General features: G+C 46.9%; 1 protein-coding gene across 1 annotated transcript in view; it reads left to right on the forward strand.

The window, feature by feature from the left end:
* The window catches only part of dnah10 (dynein axonemal heavy chain 10), a 67,178-nt gene that overhangs the window by 30,472 nt on the left and 12,162 nt on the right, over positions 1-24,544 (forward strand). The window contains exons 26-60 of the mRNA XM_041901141.2: positions 829-985; positions 1,153-1,386; positions 1,649-1,771; positions 1,881-2,114; positions 2,316-2,539; positions 2,708-2,977; positions 3,086-3,269; positions 3,384-3,518; positions 3,655-3,807; positions 3,999-4,187; positions 4,333-4,479; positions 4,709-4,900; positions 5,044-5,162; positions 5,286-5,444; positions 7,765-7,900; positions 8,460-8,582; positions 8,691-8,822; positions 9,075-9,291; positions 9,419-9,538; positions 9,755-9,900; positions 10,061-10,213; positions 10,370-10,630; positions 10,746-10,918; positions 11,039-11,132; positions 11,260-11,427; positions 11,621-11,809; positions 12,019-12,190; positions 12,409-12,612; positions 12,700-12,780; positions 12,923-13,120; positions 13,244-13,405; positions 13,636-13,810; positions 21,254-21,435; positions 23,692-23,828; positions 24,035-24,252. Coding sequence (XP_041757075.2) covers positions 829-985; positions 1,153-1,386; positions 1,649-1,771; positions 1,881-2,114; positions 2,316-2,539; positions 2,708-2,977; positions 3,086-3,269; positions 3,384-3,518; positions 3,655-3,807; positions 3,999-4,187; positions 4,333-4,479; positions 4,709-4,900; positions 5,044-5,162; positions 5,286-5,444; positions 7,765-7,900; positions 8,460-8,582; positions 8,691-8,822; positions 9,075-9,291; positions 9,419-9,538; positions 9,755-9,900; positions 10,061-10,213; positions 10,370-10,630; positions 10,746-10,918; positions 11,039-11,132; positions 11,260-11,427; positions 11,621-11,809; positions 12,019-12,190; positions 12,409-12,612; positions 12,700-12,780; positions 12,923-13,120; positions 13,244-13,405; positions 13,636-13,810; positions 21,254-21,435; positions 23,692-23,828; positions 24,035-24,252 — 5,961 coding nt within the window. The remainder of the gene's footprint in view (positions 1-828; positions 986-1,152; positions 1,387-1,648; positions 1,772-1,880; positions 2,115-2,315; positions 2,540-2,707; positions 2,978-3,085; positions 3,270-3,383; positions 3,519-3,654; positions 3,808-3,998; positions 4,188-4,332; positions 4,480-4,708; positions 4,901-5,043; positions 5,163-5,285; positions 5,445-7,764; positions 7,901-8,459; positions 8,583-8,690; positions 8,823-9,074; positions 9,292-9,418; positions 9,539-9,754; positions 9,901-10,060; positions 10,214-10,369; positions 10,631-10,745; positions 10,919-11,038; positions 11,133-11,259; positions 11,428-11,620; positions 11,810-12,018; positions 12,191-12,408; positions 12,613-12,699; positions 12,781-12,922; positions 13,121-13,243; positions 13,406-13,635; positions 13,811-21,253; positions 21,436-23,691; positions 23,829-24,034; positions 24,253-24,544) is intronic.

A 24,544-nucleotide genomic window follows, 5' to 3' on the forward strand; every position in this document is an offset into this window, starting at 1 on the left:
CATAAAGCTTAAGTTACAAAGCATTAACAAGCATTACAAAGCATACTTCTAGGCATATAGATCCTAAGGTTAACTTAGAAGACAAAGCATGAACAAAGAGATGCCTAGTAGGCCAGAGGCCTAGAAGCCTAAGAAATGAGAATTGATCATACAACCTTCCTCCATGGACTGGATACAGCATAAGAGCAAGAACAAAGGCATTTAATTCCATTTATAACATCTGAAAGTGTAACCTTTCAACCTAAAACCAACCACCATTGACCAATCAAACGATACCAAGTTTACAGTAACGTAAACACTCCCAGGCCCAATCTCCACAGGGTGTCACAGCATCTAAAGGCTTGTGTGGGGGATGAGACCAATGTAAATAAGACATAATTCCTGAGAAGACAAAACCTTTGCATAATAGAGTAATTTAGAGTTCACCCTGTACAGATACAAGTAACAACATAGATAATACATCCATATAGATAGCATCAGAGTTATCCTCGGTGAACAAGTTTCAGATAGATACCAAACATGGATAATATAGTATTATTCTATCACTCATTCAATAGCCACTCCTCTGGATACTGTAACACAGAGATACATTTTGGCCCCTCAGAGGGGGAAGGGCTAACTAGTCCATGAGCATTGTCCTTTGTGCTTTCCTTGTGTTCCTGGACCATTTGCCATGCAACTCCAGGTGTCAGAGAGCACATAAAGTAGGGCAGAGCCTACATGACCAACAAAATACCTCCTGAAAAAACAAATTAAATGAATGTGGTTTTAATGTATTTATTTATACAGAGAGTATGTGAACGTTTGTTTGTCCTTGATCCCGCTCAGACACTGGAGGGAGCTGATGGAGAGGACTAACACAAGCTTTGAGATGAATCCAGACACCTTCACTCTGGAGAACATGTTTGCCATGGAGCTGAACAAGTATGGCAATGTAATCGGTGAGATTGTCACCTCAGCTGTCAAAGAGCTCAGCATTGAGAAGGCAAGCAACCCCTTTAGGACTGTTATTTCATCACACAAAGCTGAAATTGTACAATTCTCTTTGCGGTGTGTTCAACATTGTATGGTCAGTATCAATAACTAAACATTGAGTTTATATGTCATTTACATTGTGGTAATGTGTGTCTGTGTGTGTGTGTGTGTATACAGGGAGTGAAGGAGGTGGTGGAGACCTGGGAGAATATGAAGTTTAGTGTGCAGCGCTACTTCAAAGGCACCCAGGAACGTGGCTCAATCCTGGGGGTGGTGGACGAGATCCTGCAGAACCTGGATGACAATGCCATGAACCTCCAGAGCATGGCAGGCAGCCGCTTCGTAGGGCCCTTCCTGGCCACCATACAACAGTGGGAGAAGAGCCTGTCCCTCATCAGCGAAGTCATAGAGGTCAGTCAATGTGTGCGTCCCAAATAGCACCCTATTCCCTAAATAGTGCACTACTTTTTACCAGGGTCCATAGTGCACTATGTAGGGAATAGGGTGCCCTTTGGGACGTAGCCAGTGACCTTTGGGTCATAGATCACGGAAGAGTTAAAATACTGTTGCGTTCACCTCTCATCACAAGTTCATTGTCATTTGAAACCACCGTTGAGTATAATGGTAACCACCCATACAGGATCTGTGATGAAATGATATGGCATCTCCTAAGGTTTGGATGCTGGTGCAGCGCAAGTGGATGTACCTAGAGAGCATCTTCATTGGAGGGGATATCCGCTCTCAGTTACCTGAGGAAGCCAAGAAATTTGACAACATTGACAAAATGTTCAAAAAGGTGATTGACTTGACTCCCACTTCTATTAGAACATAATTAAACACAACACATAATGCTTTTAGACAGTATTGTCTTACTTAGTTTTGTGTGCTTGCATGGTCTACTCTAGATCATGACAGATACAGTGAAGGACCCAGGAATTAAGAGGTGCTGTCTGGTGCCCAACCGGCTGGCTGACCTGCAGAGTCTGAGTGATGGTCTGGAGCGCTGCCAGAAGAGTCTCAACGACTACCTGGACTCCAAACGCAATGCCTTCCCTCGCTTCTTCTTCATCTCCGACGACGAGCTGCTCAGCATCCTGGGTAGCAGCGACCCTGTCTGCGTCCAGGAGCACATAATCAAGGTACTGTAGCATGTCACTACAGGCCAGAGATGGTTCTCTTCAAGTGATCAAGGTGTAGTCAAATTTGTGGCTCTTCTTGCTCAAGATTTTAAGCAAGGATTAGAAGGGTACTGTAAACCTGCTCTTTTCTTCTGGTAAAAGTTGGCTCCTAAAGTGTGTGGAGTTAACGTTGCAATTTTCTCCCTTTTTCCTCCCACCCAGATGTATGACAACATAGCGTCTCTGCGGTTTGACGTGGGGAGTAACGGGGAGACGGTGGCGGGGGCCCTGGTGTCTGCGGAGGGAGAGGTGATGGACCTGAAGCAGCCGGTGCCAGCCGAGGGCCGGGTGGAGGACTGGATGACTGGAGTACTGCTGGAGATGAGGAGGACCAACAGACTCATCACCAAGGAAGCCATCTTCCGCTACTGTGAAGACAGGGGCAGGTCAGTGTGTTTCAGAAACTGACCTACTTCTGTCTTCAAAGTAAAACTTTGTCTGTGTATAAGATGCCTGTGAAATATTCAGCAGCACCAGTCCATAGTGTGTGAAAGATGATACTTGATATTGTTCAAAAAGGAGATGAACCTAACGTTGTGGTGTGTTTCCCTCAGGATTGACTGGATGTTGCTGTACCAGGGGATGGTGGTGCTGGCTGGGAACCAAGTGTGGTGGACCTGGGAGGTGGAGGATGTCTTCCAGAAGGTGAAGAAGGGAGACAAGCAAGCGCTGAAGAACTACGCCAAGAAGATGCACCTGCAGATAGACGAGCTGGTGACACGCATTACTCAGCCCATGAAGAAGAACGACCGAAGCAAGATCAACACTGTCCTCATCATCGACGTCCATGCCAGAGACATTGTGGACAACTTTGTCCGGGACAGGTAGGGAACAACATAGTGCTTTGTTATTACACTTACTGTACTGCATGTAGTGACATATGACTTCAAATGAAAAGAAGATTATTTTATCCTAATTTCTCTCTCATGCAGTATAATGGACGCCCGTGAGTTTGAGTGGGAGAGCCAGCTGAGGTTCTACTGGGACCGGGAGCCCGATGATCTGTTTGTGCGCCAGTGCAGCGCTGCTTTCTCCTACGGTTATGAGTACATGGGGCTGAATGGTCGTCTGGTCATCACCCCGCTGACTGACCGCATCTACCTCACCCTCACACAGGTACAATACCTGAACCTCAGAAAGCTTTGTCAGTCTGTATTTACACACTGTTTAATGATGGAGGTGTATGATTTTGTCTAACTGTAACTACCACTGTGTTTGTGCTTGCCTCAGGCCCTGTCCATGTACCTGGGTGGAGCCCCCGCGGGGCCGGCTGGAACAGGGAAGACAGAGTCCACCAAGGACCTGGCCAAGGCTCTGGGCCTGCTGTGTGTGGTCACCAACTGTGGAGAGGGCATGGACTACATGGTGACGCCCCTCCTCACGCCAAAATGAAAGCTTTATTTCCTCTATTGTAGTCCACATTAATAGTTTCTTTATTTACCTTGTGTATTAATTTATCATGCTTCTCCTCTCCTCTGTCTTCCCCCTCCTCTGTGTCCAGGCTGTGGGGAAGATATTGTCTGGCCTGGCCCAGTGTGGTGCCTGGGGCTGCTTTGATGAGTTCAACCGCATCGATGCCTCTGTGCTGTCTGTCATCTCCTCCCAGATCCAGACCATCCGCAACGCTCTCATCCTGCACCTCAAGAGGTTCCATGTAAGTTATTATGACACACTGTCATCTCTTTGATGTTTGGAGACTGCCTGGACAGTTCTGGATTGGGAGAGGGTGATACTAAAACCTTGCAATTTGAGTAGGTAGCCACAAAACGTTTTCCCTAAAGACTGTTGGTGACATTGACTCAGGACGCTTTGAACTCAGTACCCTCTATGTGTTGTGGGTGTCAGTTTGAGGGCCAGGAGATCAGCATGGACGACCGCATGGGCATCTTCATCACTATGAACCCTGGCTACGCTGGACGCACAGAGCTGCCTGAGTCAGTCAAAGCCCTGTTCAGACCTGTGGTGGTCATCGTCCCAGACCTGCAGATGATCTGTGAGATCATGCTCTTCTCAGAGGGATTCCTCTTGGCCAAGGTGAGCAGCACATCCTCTCATCAACACACACTCACTCTCACATACACACACACACACAAATACACATACAATGTTGTAGATAAATGTTGTGTCTGACATTGTTAAACACACACTCACTCAGTTAGTCATCTTCTTTTGAATGTAGATTCTGGCCAAGAAGATGACGGTGCTGTACAAGCTGGCCAGGGAGCAGCTGTCTAAGCAGTTCCACTATGACTTTGGCCTGCGGGCTCTTAAATCTGTGTTAGTGATGGCAGGAGAACTGAAGAGAGGCTCGCCAGACCTCAATGAGGTAAAATTCTGGAAAGTCCACTGTGATACGATTCCTCTGTGTTGCACTTACAGTAAGGAGACAAAGAGAGCATTTATGATTTTCTGGAGGTTTTGGGTGGTTTTATTTTTATGCCCTTGAAGACATCTTTGACAATCACTCTCTTTCTCTCTACCTCTGTCTTTTTTCATTCTCTCTCCCGTTCTCCTTCCTCACCTCCTCACCCTCTCTCTCCCCTTTTCTCTCTCAGGATGTGGTGTTGATGCGTGCCCTGCGTGACATGAACCTGCCTAAGTTTGTGTTTGAGGATGTGCCTCTGTTCCTAGGGCTGATCTCAGACCTGTTCCCGGGGCTTGACTGCCCCCGTGTGTGCTACCCCAGCTTCAATGATGCTGTGGAGCAGACCCTGATGGAGAACAAATACCTTATCCTGTCCAACCAGGTGCCCTGGCTACCCATCTCTGTCTCAACTTGAAATCTCAGGGCATAGGCAACTTTGTGAAAATGACCATACGCATTGAAAGATGACAAAGTGGAGATGTTGATAAGTCCCTCTTCCTAATGCTGAGTGTCTGTGGTGTTCAGGTGGACAAGGTGGTCCAGATGTATGAGACCATGATGACCAGACACACCACTATGGTGGTGGGCCCCACAGGTGGAGGCAAGTCAGTGGTCATCAGCACCTTGTGCCAGGCCCAGACCAGGTCAGTGCCTCTCAGACCACTGTGACAGCTGGCATCACAACAGCCTGGCTTCTCAAAGCGTTCAACGGAGAGTGTTTTTAGGGATAGTAGCCCTCATAATTGTGGTTGTTTTCCTACCTACAGGTTAGGCTTGGTGACCAAGCTGTACTCCCTGAACCCTAAAGCCATGAGTGTCATCGAGGTGTACGGCATTCTGGACCCTGTCACCCGAGACTGGACTGATGGGATACTGTCCAACATCTTCAGAGACATCAACAAGCCCACCGACAAAAAGGAGAGGAGGTAAAGACCATGTCACTGCCATTCCCTTGTAGAATTCAACCTGAATTTTCTAGGTATTTTGTTGTATCCAATGCTATATACACTACCAGTCAAAAGTTTGGACACACCTACTCATTCAAGGGTTTTTCTTTATTTGTGCTATTTTCTACATTGTGGAATAATAGTGAAGACATCAAAACTATGAAATAGTTAAACAAATCAAAATATATTTTATATTTGAGATTCTTCAAATAGCCACCCTTTGCCTTGATGACAGCTTTGCACACTCTTGGCATTCTCTCAACCAGCTTCATGAGGTAGTCACCTGGAATGCATTTCAATTAACAGGTGTGCCTTCTTAAAAGTTAATTCATTTTTTTTCCGTCTTAATGCGTTTGAGCCAATCAGTTCTGTTGTGACAAGGTAGGGGGGTATACAGAAGATAGCCCTATTTGGTAAAAGACCAAGTCCATATTATGGCAAGAACAGCTCAAATAAGCAAAGAGAAACGACAGTCCATCATTACTTTACGACATGAATGTCAGTCAATACGGAACATTTCAAGAACTTTGAAAGTTTCTTCAAGTGCAGTCGCAAAAACCATCAAGTGCTATGATGAAACTGGCTCTCATGAGGACCGCCACAGGAATGGAAGACCCAGAGTTACCTCTGCTGCAGAGGATAAGTTCATTAGTTACCAGCCTCAGAAATTGCAGCCCAAACTGTGTGCATCAGGCCTTCATGGTCGAATTGCTGCAAAGAAACCACTATTAAAGGACACCAATAAGAAGAAGAGACCTGCTTGATCTAAGAAACACGAGCAATGGACATTAGACTGGTGGAAATGTGTCCTTTGGTCTGGAGTCCAAATTGGAGATTTTTGGTTCAAAACGTTGTGTCTTTGTGAGACGCTGTGTCGGTGAACGGATGAACTCTGCATGTGTAGTTCCAACCATAAAGCATGGAGGAGGAGGTGTTATGCTGTGGGGGTGCTTTGCTGGTGACACTGTCTGTGATTTATTTAGAATTCAAGGCACACTTAACCAGCATGGCTACCACAGCATTCTGCAGCGATATGCCATCCCATCTGGTTTGGGCTTAGTGGGACTATCATTTGTTTTTCAACAGGACAATGACCCAACACACCTCCAGGCTGTGTAAGGGCTATTTTACCAAGAAGGAGAGTGATGGAGTGCTGCATCAGATGACCTGGCCTCCACAATCCCCTGACCTCAACCCAATTGGGATGGTTTGGGATGAGTCGGACCGCAGAGTGAAGGAAAAGTGGGGACTCCTTCAAGACTGTTGGAAAAGCATTCCAGGTGAAGCTGGTTGAGAGAATGCCAAGAGTGTGCAAAGCTTTCATCAAGGCAAAGGGTGGCTATTTGAAGAATCTCCATTTTGATTTGTTTAACACTTTTTTGGTTACAACATGATGCTATATGTGTTATTTCATAGTTTTGATGTCTTCACTATTATTTTACAAGGTAGAAAATAGTAAAAATAAAGAAAAACCCTTGAATGAGTAGGTGTGTCCAAACTTTTGACTGGTACTGTATACATAACGTTAGTCAGGTCCACAATTATTGTAAAAATTTATAATACAAATACTGAGCTAGCTATATTGTATGAAGAAAGAAAAAGGGACAATTATATAATTTTATACTAATACAATTGCTCTATTTTCATGTAATCTGACCATAGCACCAGTTCCAATCCAAGTGACAATGCCGGTAGCAAACTCCAGGCGTTTACATTTGTTGGATGACATGAAAATAGAGCTCTTTGACCACGCACACCAGTAAGGAAATAAGGGGGCGTAAGCAGAAAAGAACCCCATACCCATTACATACTGTAAAATATAGTGTTGGATCTTTAATGTTATGGGGCTATTTTGCTTCCACTGGTCCTGGGGCCCTTGTTAATGTCTACGGCATTATGAATTTTACCCAACACCAGGACAAAAAGCTGGTTGCCTCTGCCAGTAGGATGAAACTTGTCCGCAAGTGGATCTTACAGCAAAACAATAACCCCAAGCACACATCAAAATCCACAAAGAAATGGTTAATTGACCACAAAATCAACATTTTGCAATGGCCATCTCAGTCTCCTTTTGACACATATCTTTTTGAGAAAAAAATATTACTTGTAAAACAAAATCACTTTCTCTGAACAATTGTATTAGTATAAAATAATATAATTTCCATAGTTTCCATACAGTATAGCACAGTATTAGTATTATTTATTTTATACAGTATTTTTTGCTAATCATAATCAAGGGTGCCAATAATTTGGGACATGACTGTGTATCTCTTGTTGACACATGAACCCTTAACTACAGGTACATCCTGTTTGATGGGGATGTGGATGCTCTGTGGGTGGAGAACATGAACTCAGTAATGGATGATAACAAGCTGCTCACCCTGGCCAATGGAGAGAGGATCCGCCTGCAGAACCACTGTGCTATGCTATTTGAGGTTTGTCACTAAGATCACTATAGTCTCTTCAGACCACACCTTACTTGCACAGTTGTTAAAGGGATAGTTCAATTAAATAACAAAATGACATATTGGTTTCCTTACCCTGTAAGCAGTCGATGGGCAAGGTATGACAGCAATCCATTATTTGGTTTCGTTTCCCTGGCACTGTTTCCACATGCTAGCGTTTTAGCATTTGTGGCACAAATCCCATTCAAGTCATGGGACCCATATTAGCATGTTCAAATCATCTATACGTGACTTTGTTGACCTTCACAATCAATTTTAGATACTTGTGAAAAATTTGGAGATGATGCGCACATTTTTTTTTACATCGGTCCCATGACTTGAAGAGGATTTGTGCCACAAATTCTAAAATGTTAGCATGTGGAAACAGTGCCAGGGAAACTAAATCAAAGCATGAATTGTTGTCATACCTTGTCCATAGACTGCTTACAGGGTAAGGAAATCATTGTGTCATTTTGTAATTTGGGTGAACTATCACTTAAAGAATTTCTCAATGCGAATCATAAATCAAATTGTCCATCATGTGTTGTAGGTTGGAGATCTGCAGTATGCCTCCCCTGCTACAGTCTCTCGCTGTGGGATGGTGTTTGTGGACCCCAAAAATCTTCGTTATACGCCCTACTGGCAGAAATGGGTCAGCAACAGACCTCCAAAGGTAAGGACATGATACAGTAATATGCATAAAGAATATTTATCCTTTCAGCATTATCAAAATGGATGTTGCAATGTCTCATCTTGTATCCACTTGTCTTTTCCTGGACAGGAACAGCCACACCTGGAGAAGCTGTTTGTAAAATACGTGCCCAGCACTATCGACATGATAGTGGAGGGTATTGTTGACGGCAAACAGGTGGAGAAACTGAAGACCATCGTCCCTCAGACAGATCTCAACATGGTTGGTACAGCCTGGCCTTCTCGAGTGTTATAACATGAGTGTTATAACATGTTGCTAATTATATTTACCCAAATTGAATCTCATGAACAGAATGCAGTATTTCCTGCAACAAAATCAGTTGCTGTATCACCCACCTAAGATTGGATTCAGCAAACTTCTTACCCTACATTTCTAGTTCCATAGTCCATTTTCATGATGGCTGTCCATAACCCCTGTCTGTCTGTTGTGTGTTGTGTTGTGTTGTGTGTACAGGTGACACAGTTGTCCATGATGCTGGATGCCCTGCTGGAGACAGAGGTCTATGATGCTGATGTTCTGGAGTGTTTCTTCCTGGAGGCTCTGTATTGCTCTCTGGGGGCCTGCCTGCTGGACAACGGACGGGCCAAATTTGATGATTTTGTCAAGAAACTGTCCAGCTTGACCACTGTTCATGATGAGAAGGCTCTTGCTGGACCTGGAGAGATTCCAGGTGAGAGAGGCAAACTGTCCAAGCCAAGGGTCAGATACAGTCATACTTAAATTTTTAATTCAGCTATTAGATACCCAAAACTACAAGTTATTCATAAAATGAATATTTGGGATGTCCGTTCACACAGGTTACCTGCCAACTCTGTACGATTTCCATTTTGATGGGACCAAGAAGAAGTGGGTTACCTGGAGCTCCCTGGTCACCAAATACATCCACAGCCCTGATGTGAAGTTCATCGATATCCTGGGTAAAGCATCAATGCATATGTGCTCATCAGAAAACAAATAAATAAGCCATCCACTGGATTCCTACAGATAGCAAATGTACCATTTTTTCAAACCTCACTTTCATTTTCTCCCTCACCATAATTGTTCTTCTCCCTCTTCCTTCTCCCTCTTTTTCCCTCCTCCATCTCTCTCTTTCTCTATCTCTCTCAATCTCTCTCTTCATCTCTTTCTTACAGTCCCTACCGTGGACACCACGCGAGCCAGCTGGCTACTGGAGCAGATGGTGAAGATCAAGAGGCCTGTAGTTCTGGTGGGAGAGTCTGGCACCTCCAAGACAGCCACTACTCAGAATTTCCTGAAGAACCTCAACATGGACACTACCGTGAGTTTACAACATAGGATGTCACAGAGACACAGGCAGAGCACATGACACTGAAATGGCAACCTATTCCCTATTCAGTGCACTACTTTTGACCAAGTCCAATTTAGGACACACACCATGTGTATGAACTATGTTTAATGTTGCTTCCTTGTGTCTCCAGATGATGCTGACCATCAACTTCTCATCACGGACCACCTCCATGGACCTCCAGAGGAACCTTGAGGCCAGCGTGGAGAAGAGGACCAAGGAGATATACGGCCCTCCCATGGGCAAGAGACTGCTGGTCTTTATGGATGACCTCAACATGCCCAGGGTAGGTACCTGCCTGCTCTTCTCTGGCACCCCATCACCCTCTCTTCCATTCCTCAACCTGCATCCTTTGCATGTGTGTCTGTGTTAATGTAGGTTAGCGTGTTGGTTTGTCTGGTTGATTGTATGTTGGTGTGTAATTGTACCTGTGTCCTATCAGGTGGATGAGTATGGGACCCAGCAGCCCATTGCCCTGCTGAAGCTGCTGTTGGACCGAGGAGGCATGTACGACAGAGGGAAGGAGCTGAACTACAAAGTTCTGAAGGACCTGGGCTTCATCGCAGCCATGGGGAAGGCAGGAGGTGGGAGGAACGAGGTGGACACCCGCTTCATCTCCCTCTTCAGTGTCTTCAACATCCCCTTCCCAGACGAGGACTCCCTCCATCTCATCTACTCCTCCATCCTCAAAGGACACACCAGGGTGAGACACACTGTCACAGATGTTAAAATACAGCTGTTACCACCAAAAACAGCATTCCCACACATTAACTATTGTATGAAATGACTTGATTGTACTCTAACCATTTAAACCGTAGCCGTTTGAGGAGTGCATCCAGAAGATGTGTGACAAGCTGACCTTCTGCACTCTGGAGCTGTACAAGAACATCATCAAAGACCTGCCGCCCACGCCATCCAAGTTCCACTACATCTTCAACCTCAGGGACCTGTCCAGGGTCTACAACGGTCTGGTCCTCACCAACGCTGAGAGGTCTTAAACATTACCCTCAGTTGAATCTAAATAACATGTGTTAAGAAGATGTTACTAACACCTAGAAGCTCATGTTAAGTGTTGTGTCATGTTAAGTCTCTGAACGTTTCTCTTCTGTAGGTTTCTGACAGTCACCCAGTTTGTGCGTGTGTGGAGGAATGAGTGCCTGAGGGTCTTCCATGACAGGCTCATCAATGAAATAGACAAAGCTCTGGTACGTTCATCTGCATGATTCTGTTCTGCTTAATCTTGAAAAATGTATTAATGACTTTACAGTAACTTCCTCTTACTATATTGTACTTGTTTTCCATTCTCATCTGTCCCCTGTCTTGTTGTCTCAGGTCCAGGGCCATATAAAGAACCTGATAGATGAGCACTTTAAGTCAGACTTGGAGTCAGCCATGAGGGACCCCATCCTGTTTGGTGACTACAGAACCGCCCTCAACGAGTCTGAGCCACGCGTCTATGAGGACATACAGGACTATGACGCTTCCAAAGCCTTGTTCCAGGTACTCAGAAGTTTGGATGATGACTTTCAAACGTGTGTTGGATTTTTACATTTATTATTGTCCCCTGTCATCTGTACTAGGCAAAATTAAACAGCACCCTTTTTTCAATATGTTCAAAATATCACAACTTTACAGTTTGCCCAGTCTCAAGCCTTTGTCTCGTTGCTGACCTGTCCCTGTCACTGCTCTGTAGGAGATCCTGGAGGAGTACAATGAGAACAAGACCAGGATGAAACTGGTTCTGTTTGACGACGCCCTGGAGCACCTGACCAGAGTGCACCGCATCATCAGGATGGACCGCGGCCACGCCCTGCTGGTGGGGGTGGGCGGCTCCGGGAAGCAGTCCCTTACCAAACTGGCCGCATTTACCGCAGGTTGCGAGGTCAGCCAGACACATATTTTGCATCCCAACTGTTACCCTATTCCTTATATTGTGCACTACTTTTGCTCTGGTCAAAAGTAGTGCACTATGTAAGGAATAAGGTTCCATTTGGGACACATCCATCCTCTGCTACTGCTAATAGGGGAGGACACCTTTAATGAGACACCAGAAAAATACCTTCTTATATGGACTGTTGTTTGCCTCTCAAGGTGTTTGAGATTACACTGAGCAGAGGCTACTCAGAGACCAACCTCCGTGAGGACCTGAAGATCCTGTATCTGAAGCTGGGCATTGAGGACAAGAAGACGGTTTTCCTCTTCACTGATGCCCACGTGGCTGAGGAGGGCTTCCTGGAACTCATCAACAATATGCTCACCTCGGGTAAAAACTTGAGCATACACCAGCTCCCACACATTGTGTGCATCCCAAATAGCACCCTATTCCCTAGATAGTGCACTACTTTGGACCAGATAGGGCTCTGGTCCAAAGTAGTGCAATATCTAGGGAATAGGGTGCCATTTGGGACTCAGCCACTGGCTGTCTATAGCCCTGCCCACTGTGTCTGGCTCTGCAGTCTGACTAACGCTCTGTGTGTGCAGGTATGGTCCCTGCTCTGTTCCCAGATGATGAGAAGGAGATGGTGCTGAACCAGCTCCGTGATGAGGCCATGAAGATGGGCTCTGGCCCGTCCAAGGAGAGCGTGTGGCAGTACTTTGTCAACAAGAGTGCCAACAACCTGCACATTGTCCTGGGAATGTCCCCTGTGGGAGACACCCTGAGGACACGCTGCAGGAACTTCCCAGGTACACAACCCTTCACTACTGTTCACTTGGCTTTGTCTATTGTCTGAAGAATCGATGTAAATGCTCCTTGTCTCGTTTATGTCACAGGGCTGGTGAACAACACTGGGATTGACTGGTTCCTGCCATGGCCTCCTCAGGCTCTACATGCTGTGGCTCAGTCCTTCCTGGGTATGGAAGCACAGATTCACGCTTCCACCACCACTACAATGTACTAGAATTGTACAATCAATTAATTTATCTCTGACTGTGATTAGGGTGTTCATACAAGCTTTATAGTGGTGCAACTGAACCAATCAATGTCATGCCACAGGTGAGAGCCCGATGATTCCTGAGAGGCACTCGGCAGCCGTAATTGCTCACGTGTGTATGGTGCACGGCTCGGTGGGTGACTACAGCAAGATGTTCCTGCAGAAACTCAGACGCAGCAACTACGTCACCCCCAAGAACTACCTGGACTTCATCAGCACCTACGCCAACCTCCTGCAGGACAAGGACCAATACATCCTGGGTAAGAGGCAGCACAGAGTGGGAAAAATATCAAGCCTAATTAAAGAGCCTTGGTTCTCTGCTACTGCTGTGCTGTATTGTGATGGTATTATTTTTTCCCTCTGTCCCTTGTGTGGTGTCCCAGCTCAGTGTAAGCGTCTGGAGGGTGGTCTGGATAAGCTGGAGGAGGCCAGTGTGCAGCTAGCTGAGCTCAACATCAAGCTGGCAGAGCAGAAGGTGGTTCTAGCAGAGAAATCCTCCGCCTGTGAGATCCTACTGCAGGAGATAGCCACCAACACCACCGTGGGTCAGTGCAGTCAACACAGCATTAGGCTTAGTTCCAAATGTCCCCCAATTCCATATACCCTATTCCCTATTTAGTGCATTACTTATGACCAGGGCTCATACGCTAATGCACTATATAGGGAATATGGTGCTATTTGGGAAGCAGCCTTAAGACACGTTCGCTGTACCAATACCATGTTAATTATAGCCCACAGGGCAGCACAAGTAAACAAAACTCTCCTTCTCATGTAGCTGAGGAGAAGAAGAAGCTGGCGGAGGACAAAGCCAAGGAGATCGAGGAGCAGAACAAGGTGATCGCTGTGGAGAAGAGGGATGCTGAGAGCTCATTGGCTGAGGCCCTGCCTGCTCTGGAGGCAGCCCGCATCGCCCTGCAGAGCCTGGACAAGTCTGACGTCACTGAGATCAGGTGCCCCTCCCTGCCTTCCCCCCTCTGTGCTCTGCTTTGCTCTGCTCCACATCACCCCCCCTGATTCTGTGTCCCACAAGTTAAACAGAGGTTGTGTCCCAAATGGCACCCTATTCACTATATAGTGCACTACTTTTGACTGTGCACTATATAGGGAATAGAGTGTAATTTTGGAGGCACTCATAATGTAGTGGTGAGTCTCATCAGACAGATCAGAAAGTATGGGCCAGGAGTCAGCAGTCTGGTCCTGATGGAGTGTCACGTTGTCATCTGGCCTCTTCCCCGGCCCTTGGCTTTGAACGAAGGAAAATTGTGTCATAGGAAAATTACAGATGGTGATTTTGGGAAATGTTTGATGTTGATTAATGGAACAAGTTACTCAGTGGCTTTAAAAGCTTACACAGAGCAAAGCAGACCTCCAGGAGCGGAACTGAACAAACCTGGTCCAGACCACTAACTTCATAGATAGAGGAGGCAGCTTTGGTTAGACACAAATCAATAAAAACATATAATATCAAATACATCACTCCCACACTTTAAAAACATTCACTGTGAATACGTTTCGCGTTTTTATGCCATCTGTTGAAGGAAGATGTAAGTACGAACCTAGTGTGACCTATGCTTTTTTCCGTGATCCTTATCCTAATTCATAAAAAACTAAATTTCAACACTCCTCCAAAGAACGTACAGTGCCTTCAGAAAGTATTCACACCCCTTGTATTTTTCCACATTTTGTTGTTACAAGGTGGGATTAAAATTGATTTAATTGTCATTTTTTGTCAACGATCTACACAGAATACTCAATGTCAAAGTGGAAGAAAACTTCTAACATTTGTATTTTTTTAAAATGAAAAATAAAACACTAATATATCTTGATTACATAAGTATTCAACCCCCTGAGTCAATACATGTTAGAATCACCTTTGGCAGTAATTATATCTGTGAGTCTTTCTGGGTAAGTCTCAAAGAGCTCTGCACACCTGATTGTACAATATTGGCACATTATTCTTTAAAAAAATCTTCAAGCTCTGTCAAGTTGGTTGATCATTACTAGACAGCCATTTTCAAGTCTTGCCATAGATTTTCAAACCAATTTAGGTAAAAACTGTAACTAGACCACTCAGGAACATTCAATGTCATCTTGGTAAGCAACTCCAGTGTATATTTGGCCTAATGTTTTAGGTTATTGTCCTGCTGAAGGTGAATTTGTCTCCCAGTATCTGTTGGAAAGCATACTGAACCAGGTTTTCCTCTAGGATTTTGCCTGTGCTTAGCTCTAATCCGTTTCTTTTTATCCTAAAAAAGGATAAAAAACCTACTCCTTGACGATGACAAGCATACCCATAACATGATGCAGCCACCATCATGCTTGAAAATATGAAGAGTGGTACTCAGTGATGTGTTGTGTTGGATTTGCCCCAAACATAACGCTTTGTATTTTGGAAATGAAGTTAATTGTTTTGGCCACATTTTTTGCAGTTTTACTTTACCATCTTATTGCAAACAGGATGCATGTTTTGGAATATTTTATTTCTGTACAGGCTTCCTTCTTTTCACTCTGTCGTTTAGGTTGGTATTGTGGAGTAACTACAATGTTGTTGATCCATCCTCAGTTTTCTCCTATCACAGCCATTAAACTCTAACTGTTTTAAAGTCACCATTGCCTCATGGTGATATCCCTGAGTGGATTTCGTTCCTCTCTGGCAACTGAGTTAGGATGGACGCCTGTATCTTTGTAGTGACTGGGTGTATTGAATCACCATCCAAAGTGTAATTAATAACGTCACCATGCTCAAAGGGATATTCAAAGTCTTATTTTTTTATATTTACTCATCTACCAATTGGTGCCCTTCTTTGCGAGGCATTGGAAAACCTCCCTGGTCTTTGTGGTTGAATCTGTGTTTGAAATTCACTGCTTGACTGAGGGACCTTACAGATAATTGTATGTGTGGGGTACAGAGATGAGCTAGTCATTCAGAAATCATGTTAAACGCTATTATTAAACACAGTGGGAGTCCATGCAACATATTATGTGAGTTGTTAAGCACATTTTTACTCCTGAACCTATTCAGGATTGCCATAACAAAGGGGTTGAATATTTATTGACTCAAGACATTTCTGCTTTTCATTTTTTATTAATTTGTAAACATTTCTAAAAACATAATTCCACTTTGACATTATGGGGTATTGTGTGTAGGCCAATGACACAAAATCTCAAATCCAATCTTTTATAAATTCAGGCTGTAACACAACAAAATGTGGTAAAAGTCAAGGGGTGTGAATACTTTCTGAAGTCACTATAAATCCTATTTTACAGATCTTGCAGTCCTGTGTTGAGACGCTGTATATTCCCCCTTGGAGAGGTGTAGTTTTTGCCAATGGATAAAAACTAAACAAACATTTTCTGTGTGATGAGGTGATTTTGAAGGAGTCAGGCGCAGGAGGGTAAATCACAGAATAATAGGATTTATTCTGAACCACAGAGTTACGCAGTAATGCGTAAAAACACTACAGTGCGCAAAACAGGCGGAAATCTCCCGGCGATACAAAATACACGGAGCTCCACCGAGCTTCTCTCTCCTCCACAATTAACAATCACACACAAAGACAAGGGGGCAGAGGGAACACTTATATAGGTACTGATGAGGGGATATGAACCAGGTGTGTGTAATAAACGAGACAAAACAAATGGAATGATGAGATGAGGAGCTGCAGTGGCTAGAAGGCCGGTGACGACGAACGGCGAAGCCTGCCCGAACAAGGAGAGGAGGCAGCCTCGGAGGAGGTTGTGACAGTACCCCCCCTTGACGCGCAGCTCCAGCAGCGCACCGACACCGGCCTCGGGGACGACCAGGAGGACGTCGAGCAGGGCGAGCCGGATGGCGGCGGTGGAAATCCCGCAAAAGGGAGGGATCGAGGATATCCCTCACCGGGTCCCAGCACCGCTCCTCCGGACCGTACCCCTCCCACTCCACGAGGTACTGAAGGCCCCCCACCCGACGCCTCGAATCCAGGATGGAACGGACGGAGTACGCCGGGCGGAGGGACCTCTCCCACCTCAGACTCCTGGAGCGGACCAACCACCACCGGCCTAAGGAGAGACACATGGAACGAGTGGTTAATGCGGTAATCTGGAGGGAGTAGTAACCTATAGGTAACCTTGTTTATTCTCCTCAGGACTTTGAACGGCCCCACAAACCGCGGGCTCAGCTTCCGGCAGGGCAGGCGGAGGGGCAGATTCCGGGTCGAGAGCCAGACCCAATCACCCGGTACGAAGACCGGGGCCTCACTACGGTGGCGGTCAGCGTTGGCCTTCTGGCGACCCACGGCGCATTGGAGGTGGATGTGAGCAGCGTTCCACATCTCCTCCGCACACCGAAACCAGTCATCCACCGCAGGAGCCTCGGTCTGGCTCTGATGCCACGGTGCCAGAACCGGCTGATAACCTAAAACACATTGAAATGCCGTTAGGTTAGTGGAGGAGTGGCGGAGAGAGTTCGGACATATTCGGCCCATGGCAAGAACACCGACCACTCCCCCGGCCGATCCTGGCAGTAGGACCGCAGGAACCTACCCACATTCTGATTCACATGTTCCACATGCCCATTAGACTCGGGGTGAAAACCAGAGGTCAGGCTGACCGAGACCCCCAGACGTTCCATGAACGCCTTCCAGACCCTGGATGTGAACTGGGGACCCCGTTCAGACACTATGTCCTCTGGCACCCCGTAGTGCCGGAAGACGTTTGTAAACAGGGCCTCCGCAGTCTGCAGGGCCGTGGGGAGACCGGGCAGAGAAAGGAGGCGGCAGGCTTTGGAAAAGCGGTCCTCAACGACAAGGATGGTGGTGTTACCTTGAGAGAGGGGAAGATCAGTAGGGAAGAATATACACAAGTGGGACCATGGCCGTTGTGGAACTGGTAAGGGCTGTAACTTACCCGCTGGGAGGTGCCTAGGTGCCTTACTCTGGGCGCACACCGAGCAGGAGGAGACATACATCCTCATGTCTTTAGCCAAGGTAGGCCACCAGTACTTCCCGGTCAGGCAGCGCACTGTACGACCGATACCTGGGTGACCAGAGGAGGGGGCTGTGTGTGTCCAATAGATCAGACAGTCACGGACAAGAGAAGGCACGTACTGCAGCCCAGCTGGGCACTGAGGTGGAGATGGCTCTGTGCGTAACACCCGCTTTATGTCCGCGTCCATCGCCCATACTACCGGTGCCACAATGCAGGAGGCCGGGAGTATGGGGGTGTTGTCTATGGGCCTCTCCTCTGTGTCGTACAGCCGTGACAGTGCGTCTGCCTTCACTTTCTTCGTACCCGGGATGTAAGATAGAGTAAAATCAAACCGGGTGAACAATAGGGCCCACCTGGCCTGGAGAGGGTTCAGCCTCCTCGCTGCCCGGATGTACTCCAGGTAACGGTGGTCCGTCCAGACGAGGAAAGGGTGTTTTGCCCCCTCTAGCCAGTGCCTCCACACGGTCAGGGCTCGGACAACAGCCAACAGCTCCCGATCACCAACGTCATAGTTCTTCTCCGCCGGGCTGAGCATCTTGGAAAAGAAAGCACAGGGTCGGAGTTTGGGTGGCGTGCCCGAGGACAGCACCTATCCCTACCTCGGGCGCATCCACCTCCACTACGAACGGTAGTGATGGATCGGAATGGGCCAGTACCGGGGCTGAGGTGAACAGAACCCTCAGGTTACTGAAGGCCCTGTTAGCCTCAGCAGACCAGCGGAGCCAGGACGGCCCACCCTTCAACAGGGATGTGATGGGAGCTGCGACCTTGCCAAAGACCCGGATAAACCTCCGATAGTAGTTGGCAAAGCCAATAAAGCCCTGCACCTCCTTGACCGTGGTTGGAGTCGGCCAATTACGCACGGCTGAAATGCAATCTCCCTCCATCTCCACACCTGAGGTGGTAATGCGGTATCCGAGGAAGGAGACGGACTGTTGGAAAAACAGACCAAGCATGTCCCGAAACACCTCATTCACAAGGACTGGAAGACGGATGGAGCGTTCATCAAACCGTAAGGCATCACCAGGTATTCGTAATGCCCCGTGGTTGTGCTGAATGCAGTCTTCCACTCGTCCCCCTCTCGGACACGCACCAGGTTGTACGCACACCGGAGATCTAATTTTGTGTAGAAGTGCACCCCATGCATTGACTCGATCACAGATGGAATGAGGGGTAGAGGATAACTATAACGTATTGTCCCCTTGTTCAGTGCTCGGTAATCAATGCAAGGGCGCAGACCTCCGTCTTTCTTCTTCACAAAAAATAAACTTGAGGAGGCAGGCGAAGTGGAGGGACGTATGAACCCCTGGAGCAGGGACTCGGACACGTATGGCTCCATAGCCTCCGTTTCAGCCTGCGACAGGGGATAGACGTGACTCTTGGGAGGCACAGCATCCATCCGGAGGTTTATCGCGCAATCCCCCGCCCAATGAGGTGGTAATTTGGTCGCCTGCGTTTTGGAAAACGTGTGCGCCAAATCGAGGTATTCGGGGGGAATGCGCACGGTGGAGGTAGTGTCTGGACTTTCCACCGTGGTTGCACCAACGGAAACACCTAGACACCTACCCGGACACTCTCGCGACCACCCCGGTTAGATCCCTCTGCAGCCATGAAAAGGTGGGGTTGTGTAGTGCTAACCAGGGAAGACCTAACACGACAGGGAAATCAGGAGACTCAATAATAAAAAATGTGACTTGCTCTCGATGAGTCTTGTGCGTATCCATAGTGACTAGTGCTGTAACTTCCCTAACGAACCCGGAACCTAATGGTCGACTGTCAAATGCTCTGATGGGGAGTGGAATGGATAGGGGAACCAATGTAATGCCTAGACTATGTGCAAATGACCTGTCCATAAAGTTCCCAGCTGCGCCTGAATCGACTAGCGCCTTACACTGTGGAACTACCGTGTAATCAGGAAAGTGGATGTGTAGGGTACAGTGCACAGCAGAGGGCTCTGAACGAGTGTGAGTGTTCGATTCCTGGGGTGACGCGAGAGTGCCCTGCCTGCCGCCTCCAGACCCAAAAGAAACGCCGACGACAGCATGCAGCAGAATGTCCTCCCGTGCCACAAGAGTGACACTGGCGCTGTCGTCCTCCGCTCTCCCGGATCGCCGCTCCATCATCTCGGCTGGTCCGACCAGCCGCTCGCCCGTCTCTCTATCTTCGGGCGGATGATCGAAGACTGCCCGAAAGAGGCGAGCGAACTCCCCGTAGTTGTCCAACGCGGCTCCTCCTTCACTCCAGACCGCGTTGGCCCACTCCAGGGCTTTCCCTGAGAGGCAGGAGACGAGGGCGGACACCTCACCCGCTCCGATGGAGCCGGCCTGATGGTTGAGAAGTATAAATTCATTTGTAGGAGGAATCCCTGGCAGAGGGCAGCTGTCCCGTCAAAATCCCATGGTCGAGATATATGAATCCCTCTGGGTGCTGGAGTGTGGGTGGCTGGATCCGGTCGCTCAGCTGGTCCCGAAAGATCGGGTCTTCTCCTCTTCAGGCATTGGACAACCTGGAGAACCCGATCCATCGCTTCTCCCAAGCTGATTAGCATAGTCGAATGCTCCCGGACCCGTGCCACGACTCCAGGCAGGTGCTTCTCTCCTGCTGACTCCTTGGTCGCGGTGTGTGATTCTGTGATGAGGTGATTTTGAAGGAGTCAGGCGCAGGAGGGTAAATCACAGAATAACAGGATTTATTCTGAACCACAGAGTTACGCAGTAATGCGTAAAAACACTCCAGTGCGCAAAACAGGAGCACTGGAAAATACAAGGCACACAGGGAAATCTCCCAGCGATAAAAAATACACAGAGCTCTCTCTCCTCCACAATAAACAATCACACACAAAGACAAGGGGGCAAAGGGAACACTAATACAGGTACTGATGAGGGGATATGAACCATGTGTGTGTAATAAACAAGACAAAACAAATGGAATGATGAGATGAGGAGCGGCAGTGGCTAGAAGGCCGGTGACGACGAACGGCAAAGCCTGCCCGAACAAGGAGAGGAGGCAGCCTCGGAGGAGGTCGTGACATTCTGGTTTAGATTGTTTTCCCGCTTGACTCGTTTAAAATAGCAATTTGTACTTGGTGAATCTGCTACGTCAGTTTGGGATATTACAACAACAAAGAAGTTACTTCAAATAACGAACACTGTTTTTTTCCCTCAGACATCATTACATGCGCAATAGAACAGCAGAGTATGTACTGCGATATATTTTAATTTTTTTACCATGATACCAGACGTTCCTCTCCTCTGTTTCATCAACAAAATAATAACAAAGGCGCTACGGCAAACAGTGGCGCTGTTTCCAGCTTTAACAAAAGTTGTTGCCCTAGAGCTCCATTCATGTTCATTGATTATTGTTTTCCTGTGCCTGTCTCTCTGGTTGTGCTTCTGTCTTCTCGTCTGGCGCGCCAACCCTTGCAGATCATTTGCCAAGCCACCCAAACAGGTGCAGGTGGTATGTGAGTGCATCCTGGTAATGCGAGGCCAGAAGGAGATCAGCTGGAAGTCAGCCAAGAGCATGATGTCAGAGGGCAACTTCCTGCGCGCATTGATGGAGATGGACTGTGATGCCATCAACCCCAGCCAGGTCAAGACTGTCAGAGGTAGGTAGGTCACTTCTGTTCTGTGGTGTTCATGCCAAAACAGGACAACAATAGGTCTAACTATATACATATTGCAACTTTAACATACAGTGAGGGAAAAATTTGATCCCCTGCTGATTTTGTACGTTTGCCCACTGACAAAGAAATGATCAGTCAATCATTTTAATGGTAGGTTTATTTGAACAGTGAGAGACAGAATAACAACAAAAAAATCCAGAAAAACGCATGTCACAAATGTTATAAATTGATTTGCATTTTAATGAGGGAAATAAGTATTTGACCTCCTCTCAATCAGAAAGATTTCTGGCTCCCAGGTGTCTTTTATACAGGTAACGAGCTGAGATTAGGAGCACACTCTTAAAGGGAGTGCTCCTAATCTCTGCTTGTTACCCGTATAAAAGACACCTGTCCACAGAAGCAATCAATCAATCAGATTCCATACTCTCCATCATGGCCAAGACCAAAGAGCTCTCCAAGGATGTCAGGGTCAAATTGTAGACCTACACAAGGCTGGAATGGGCTACAAGACCATCGCCAAGCAGCTTGGTGAGAAGGTGACAACAGTTGGTGCAATTATTCGCAAACGGAAGAAACACAAAATAACTGTCAATCTCCCTCGGCCTGGGGCTCCATGCAAGATCTCACCTCGTGGAGTTGCAATAATCATGAGAACGGTGAGGAATCAGCCCAGAACTACACAGGAGGATCTTGTCAATGATCTCAAGGCAGCTGGGACCATAGTCACCAAGAAAACAATTGGTAACACACTACGCCGTGAAGGACTGAAATCCTGCAGCGCCCGCAAGGTCCCCCTGCTCAAGAAAGCCCATATACAGGCCCGTCTGAAGTTTGCCAATGAACATCTGAATGATTCAGAGGAGAACTGGATGAAAGTGTTGTGGTCAGATGAGACCAAAATAGAGCTCTTTGGCATCAACTCAACTCGCCGTGTTTGGAGGAGGAGGAATGCTGCCTATCACCCCAAGAACACCATCCCCACCATCAACATGGAGGTGGAAACATTATGCTTTGGGGGTGTTTTTCGGCTAAGGGGACAGGACAACTTCACCGCATCAAAGGGACGATGGACGGGGCCATGTACCATCAAATCTTGGGTGAGAACCTCCTTCCCTCAGCCAGGGCATTGAAAATGGGTCGTGGATGGGTATTCCAGCATGACAATGACCCAAAACACACGTTCAAGGCAACAAAGGAGTGGCTCAAGAAGAAGCACATTAAGGTCCTGGAGTGGCCTAGCCAGTCTCCAGACCTTAATCCCATAGAAAATCTGTGGAGGGAGCTGAAGGTTCGAGATGCCAAACGTCAGGCTCGAAACCTTAATGACTTGGAGAAGATCTGCAAAGAGGAGTGGGACAAAATCCCTTCTGAGATGTGTGCAAACCTGGTGGCCAACTACAAGAAACGTCTGACCTCTGTGATTGCCAATAAGGGTTTTGCCACCAAGTACTAAGTCATGTTTTGCAGAGGGGTCAAATACTTATTTCCCTCATTAAAATGCAAATCAATTTATAACATTTTTGACATGCGTTTTTCTGGATTTTTTTGTTGTTATTCTGTCTCTCACTGTTCAATTAAACCTACCATTAAAATTATAGACTGATCATGTCTTTGTCAGTGGGCAAACGTACAAAATCAGCAGGGGATCAAATACTTTTTTCCCTCACTGTACATTATGAGCACTCAAAAAGCAAATACCAGGTAACTGCCAAAATAAAGGAAACACCAACAGTGTCTTAATAGGGTGTTGGGCCACCATGAGCCGCAAGAACAGCTTCAATGCTCCTTGGCGGAAGTTCTACAAGTGTCTGGAACTCTGTTGGAGGGATGCGACACCATTGTTCCACAATAAATAATTTGGTGTTTGTGGTGGAGGGAAATGCTGTCTCAGGCACCGCTCCAGAATCTCCCATAAGTGTTGAGATCTGGTGAGTGGTGACTGAGACACACACACACACACACACTTTAAATCCCCTATGCTCCTTTGAGACCCCTCTTTCAAAGTAACTGAGAGCTCTTCTTCTAGCCATGGTAGCCAAAATAATCGGCAACTGGGCATATTTATACATGACCCTAAGCATGATGGGATGTTAATAGATTCATTAACTCAGGAACCACACCTGTGTGGAAGCACCTGATTTCAATATACTTTGTATGCCTCGTTTACTCAAGTGTTTCCTTTATTTTGGCAGTTACTTGTATATGTTCACTCTATTGCCCTGTGTTTCCCCTGGCCAGGCTTCTTGAAGAACCTGAACACCAGCTTTGAGGAGATGCAGGCCATCAGTAAGGCTGGCTCTGGGATGCTCAAGTTTGTGGAGGCTGTCATGGGCTACTGTGACGTCGCCAGGGAGATCAAGCCCAAGAGAGAGAAGGTAACATGATCCAGGCAATGTCATAGAGATAGTTACTTTTACTTTGATCGGCACAGGGGAAGTGCCATAGTCATGGATCTCTTTTGATTACGTTTTAGGCATAACACTATCCAGCACACGGCCCATGCCAGTTAAATTGCACCAGCCTATAAGAATGAGCAGTGTTGTGTTAGTGGTGTTTCAACCCCCCTGGCTGTCTGTTGCAGGTGGCGCGCCTAGAGAAGAACTTCTTCCAGAGCAAGCGTGAGCTGGAGCGTATTCAGAACGAGCTGGCGACCATCCAGAGGGAGCTGGGGGCGCTGGGGGACAAGTACAGTGCTGCCATGGGGGAGAAGCAGCTGCTGCAGGAGGAGGCTGAGGTCATGGAGAGGAGGCTGATCGCGGCTGACAAACTCATCTCAGGCCTGGGCTCGGAGAATGAGCGGTGAGGACAGCACAGTGGAGTGTATATACACACAGACTCAGTATGACTTACAGCCAGTTGAAGGCTGTGGACCATGTCTATATGTCCCCAATTTGTAAGTCGCTCTGGATAAGAGTGTCTGCTAAATGACTCAAATGTAATGTTAATGTATATCCCACTTGGCAAAAACGGGTTGAATCAACGTTGTTTCCATGTCATTTCAACAAAAACGTTCAATGTGATGATGTTGAATCAACATGGAAAATTGATTGGATTTGCAAAAAGTCATCAACGTAAGGTGATTCAGTCTTTT

This window comes from Coregonus clupeaformis, chromosome 16, assembly GCF_020615455.1.
Source record: "Coregonus clupeaformis isolate EN_2021a chromosome 16, ASM2061545v1, whole genome shotgun sequence".
Classification (NCBI taxonomy): domain Eukaryota; kingdom Metazoa; phylum Chordata; class Actinopteri; order Salmoniformes; family Salmonidae; genus Coregonus; species Coregonus clupeaformis.